Here is a 4404-nt window from a genome sequence, read left to right as displayed (position 1 = left end):
GGCTTCTTCCTGCTTTCCCTTTTGCCTCCCTGCATTGTGCCTACATATGCAAATTAACCTCCAACTTTGTTGGCAGTTAACTGCCATCTTAGTTGGCAGTTAATTTGCATATCACCCTGATTAGCCAATGAAAAGGGTAGCGGTCATACGCCAATTACCATGTTTCTCTTTTATTAGTGTAGATTAGAGTTTTTACATGTGTGATCCCTTTAATGTTTGTTTTTCGGGTTTTTTTTTAATTCACAAGATTTATTGATGTCCCCCTATTTCCTTCATTAACTCCCTCCAACCCTCTCCCACCCTCCAACCCTCTCCCACCCTCCAACCCAGGCTTTCACCACCTAATTGTCAATATCCATGGGTTATGCATATATATATACACAAAGTCTTTGGTTAATTACCTCCCACCCACCCACTCCCCCCCTCCCTCTGAGATTCCGTACTCTGCTCCATATTTCCATGTCTGGATCTGTTTTGTTCATCAGTTTATTTTGTCAATTAGATTCCATGAACAATATGAGTGAGATCCTGTGATACTTGTCTTTCTCTGACTGGTTTATTTCCCTTAGTGTAATACTCTATGTGAACTTCAAGGGCCAGGAGAAGACAGGAGGAGTCATTGACATTGGTTAAACCTCTCACATATTTGGAGAAAACACTGATACTTAACACTTTTATACATTTTCATATAATAATATACTTGCTTTGGTGCTATAGCTTTACCCTTGGGATGCCCTCCCACCTTGTCTTACATGTATCGAGCTTATACTTCATCAGTTAACTTCACATGGATACACTCTGTTCTTGGAATGTGATTTGTTAATTCTGGCTTACCATAGTAGAAATCCAAATATTTTTCCTATGAAATACCCCATAGGCCTTAGGTCTGGGTGTGTTGGATCCTCAGCATGTCAAAAATTTCATTATGCCATCTGCTTCAACCTGAGCAGTGTATCTTCTGCTGGCAGGCTTTATTGAAGTGCCGGGCTCAGGATAAAAAAAATAAGCAGGTTTGGCGTAAGAAGCTTGCTTTTGAAAAAATAATAATTGATCATGTGCCTGCTCTAGATTTAAAATACCCATTTGAAAGTATTCCCAGAAGCCTCATCTAAGCACATTGATATCTTTTTCATCTGTGGTTGAAGATAGCAATTATTACGGTTGAATAATTGGTCACTTTGGTAAGTTGTTGAGTTTTCTGTTTTATATTTAAGGATATGTATCTCTTAGGCACAGATTGGTGATACATTGTGAAATATTTTGATTACTTCTGTTAATGGAAGCTCTTTAATATCCTATTTGCAGAAATGATATCTTAAATGACTTTTTTCTATATATATAATACAAAGATGATAAGAATGCCATGATGAAAAAAAGCTAACTTATGTGGTGTCTGCTATATATAGTGTGTGACTTTGCTAATTTTGTCATCTGTAAAATGAAAATAAAGTTATTTGGAGGCTTGTTGGGGAGATGATATTAGAGTAGGTATTTATAAAATAAATAGACATGTATTCTGCAAATGTTTGTTGAATGCCAACTCTGTGCTAGGCACTCTTCTAGATAATGAGGATGTAATTCAGAAAAAAATAGTCAGATTCCTCCACTGGAGAATTCCACATTCTAGTCTGTCTTGACTGGGATGAAAGCTCCATGGCAACAGGGTACATGCTGGGTGGCAATAAGAACCATGAAGGAAAATACTTGAGGGAAGGATGTACCTCACTGGTAAAGGGGGCAACTTGGCAGTTTGAGGAAAGGTGAAGTGGTCAGTATAGCTGGAGCTATGGGGACATAGTGCAAGGGGATGAGTTCAGAGAGTGATCCCGAAACACAATTGGTATCACCTTGCTGATAAATAATTATAGGTATAAAGTTAGATTCCAGACACCCTATGGAAATCTGAAATCAGGATTGGCTGTTTGCACTCTTCTGTCAATTATTTAGCTTTAACTTGGGGCTCCTTATAGCAGGCACACAAAAGTAATTAGAGAATACTTTTCCAAAATGGAATTATTTTTGTTGTTGTTTACATTATATCATTGTATCTGGAATTTGCCAGTTTGTGAAGCTTAATGTCCTCCAGATTGGCAACTCTGCCCAAGACTTCTGAGAGCAACAGCAAAGGAGTTAAACGCAAATACTGAGTTAGAGGAAAGAATCACCACAACACAGAACCAATTGCAAGTTCAGGAGGTTTGTTCCCAGAACTTCCCTCCAACATTTAACTGGAAGGACCAAAGAACTTACTGGGCTATTAAACTCATGGGTGTGGTCTATTTTACGGAAAGATTACAGGTCAAATATTAGCTAAAGGAAGAGACACATAGCTCGGTCTGGTAGGATTTCAAACCAAAGCTTTTATTTTTCTTAGGAGATCTTTCCCCGAATCAATGCATGGCAGTATGCATGGAGTATTGACAACCAGCAAGCTCACCTGCGCTCTGTGTTCAGAGTTTTTATTTGAACACTAGAGGCCCTGTGGATGAAATTGTTCATGGAGATGGGGGTTCCCTCCGCCCAACCTGCACCCACTCCAATTGGGGACCCCTCGGGGAATGTCCAACCACCAGTTTAGGCCCGACCCCTCTCACAATCTGGGACCGCTGGCTCCTAACCACTCACCTGCCTGCCTGCCTGATTGCCCCTAACTGCCTCTGCCTACCTGCTTGATCACCCCTAACTGCCCTCCCCTGCCTGTCTGATCTTGCCCCCAACTACCCTCCTCTGCCTGCCAATTTGGTTCTGATTGGTCAGTTTCTATCCCAGTCAGCGTCTTTGGGCCTATCAATGGGGCCTGATCAAAAAGGTAGGGCTGATCAGCAGCTCAGGTGGAGACCTGGAGAGAAATGGAGGCGAGGCTGTTGGCCAGGCCAGGAGAGAAAGTGAGGCAAGTTCTGATCAACGGCTGCTACAGAGGCTACGGATCAGACCCTGCCTCTCTCTCTCTCTCTCTCTGCAGGCCTCTCTCCAGGCATGATCTGCAACCCCCTAGGCAGTGAGTGCTGGGTCAGGGCGTCCACAGCGGCCCCAGTTAGTGCTGGGTCTCCAGGGCAACCCAGCACTGACTTCCGGTCTGGTGGAGCCTTAGGTCGTAATCGGTTGTTATGACCCTGGCTCTTTATTATATAGATCATTTCATAGGTATGATTCATTGATTGATTGCACCGGTAGCTGAACATAGTCTCAGAATTTGAGTTGATATCTTGTGACCTTAAGGCCTACCATGAATAACAAAGATACTCCTATTGTCTGGGAAATCCCAGGGGTTTAGAATTTACTTCCTAGGCGCCACAGACAAGAGCCAGACTGCTTTTTGGGGAAGACCAAATTCTTTGCTACATACATTGTTACAAAAATTCATACAATATAGAAAGGAAATGGCCCCCTGGAGTCCCATCTCTCTGGAATAACTAGTGTTAGTATTGCTTGTTTGTTTTATATTGTTCCAATGTTTAATAAAGTTTATTGAATCATATTATATTGTAGCTTTTTTTTTACTTTAACGTGTATACAGGTGTGTATGTTTTCGCATGTGTTTTAACGAGTACCCTGAAGTTGAACACTGGATATAAATTTAAAAATATTTTGTTATCTAATAAATAGTGATGCGTTGCACATCTACACAGTTTTCTGCATGTTATTTTAATTTTTCTCATTGAAATAAATTTTTGAAATATAATTGCTTAATTAAAAGGCATGGCCAGTTTGAAATTTGGTATGTACTTCATTATTACCTCTTTTGGAATGTTTTCTATTTAATTGTTTATGGGATGTTGAAATTGTTAGTGACTTTCATATTACTCATAGGTAAACATTGCAACTTCAGCAATTTCAAATGTAGAATGTGCCCATATTCCACATCTCAGCCCGGCTGTCATTACTACTCTGCAAAATGAATCATTGTTATCGTCCCAAAACAATGGGAATCTGGAAGTACTTACAGCTGCAGGTGCTCCACACATCAATGGGAAAACTGCTTGTGATGAATTTGATCAACTGATCAAAAATATGGCCCAGGTAAGAACATTTTTTCTTTTTAGTTGTGATAGAGTGTATAATATCTTAAAAGAATGTAATCAAGTCTTGGATAATTTGAAGAATATTTATATGTTTATCTTATGTAACATGTTAAATATACACTAAAGATGTATGTATTAAATGTAGTATTAGATATATTATTTATTAAGACATTTCTAACATCTGAAAAAAATTGGAATGAAAATGAAGTACCGTATTTGCCGGCGTATAAGACGAATTTTTGGCCCTGAAAAATATGCCTCCAAGTGGGGGGTCGTCTTAGACGCCAGGTACACTTCAGATAGACTGCCCATAGTGCTTGCCCCATGCCATAGTGGCCTCCCGATGCCCGCCCACTTCATTCCACATACCGTTCAGGCATCA

General features: G+C 40.1%; 1 protein-coding gene across 6 annotated transcripts in view; it reads left to right on the top strand.

The window, feature by feature from the left end:
- MPDZ (multiple PDZ domain protein) overlaps window positions 1-4404 on the top strand; it is a 172050-nt gene that overhangs the window by 57528 nt on the left and 110118 nt on the right. For all 6 annotated transcript variants that reach the window (XM_015558970.1, XM_015558971.1, XM_015558969.1 and 3 more), the window contains exon 4: window positions 3811-4020. In XM_015558970.1, the coding sequence (XP_015414456.1) occupies window positions 3811-4020 (210 nt within the window). The remainder of the gene's footprint in view (window positions 1-3810; window positions 4021-4404) is intronic.

This window comes from Myotis davidii, unplaced genomic scaffold, assembly GCF_000327345.1.
Source record: "Myotis davidii unplaced genomic scaffold, ASM32734v1 scaffold1994, whole genome shotgun sequence".
Lineage (NCBI taxonomy): Eukaryota > Metazoa > Chordata > Mammalia > Chiroptera > Vespertilionidae > Myotis > Myotis davidii.
Note: the sequence above shows the minus strand (reverse complement) of the source record. Positions and strands in the feature narration are given on the sequence as shown.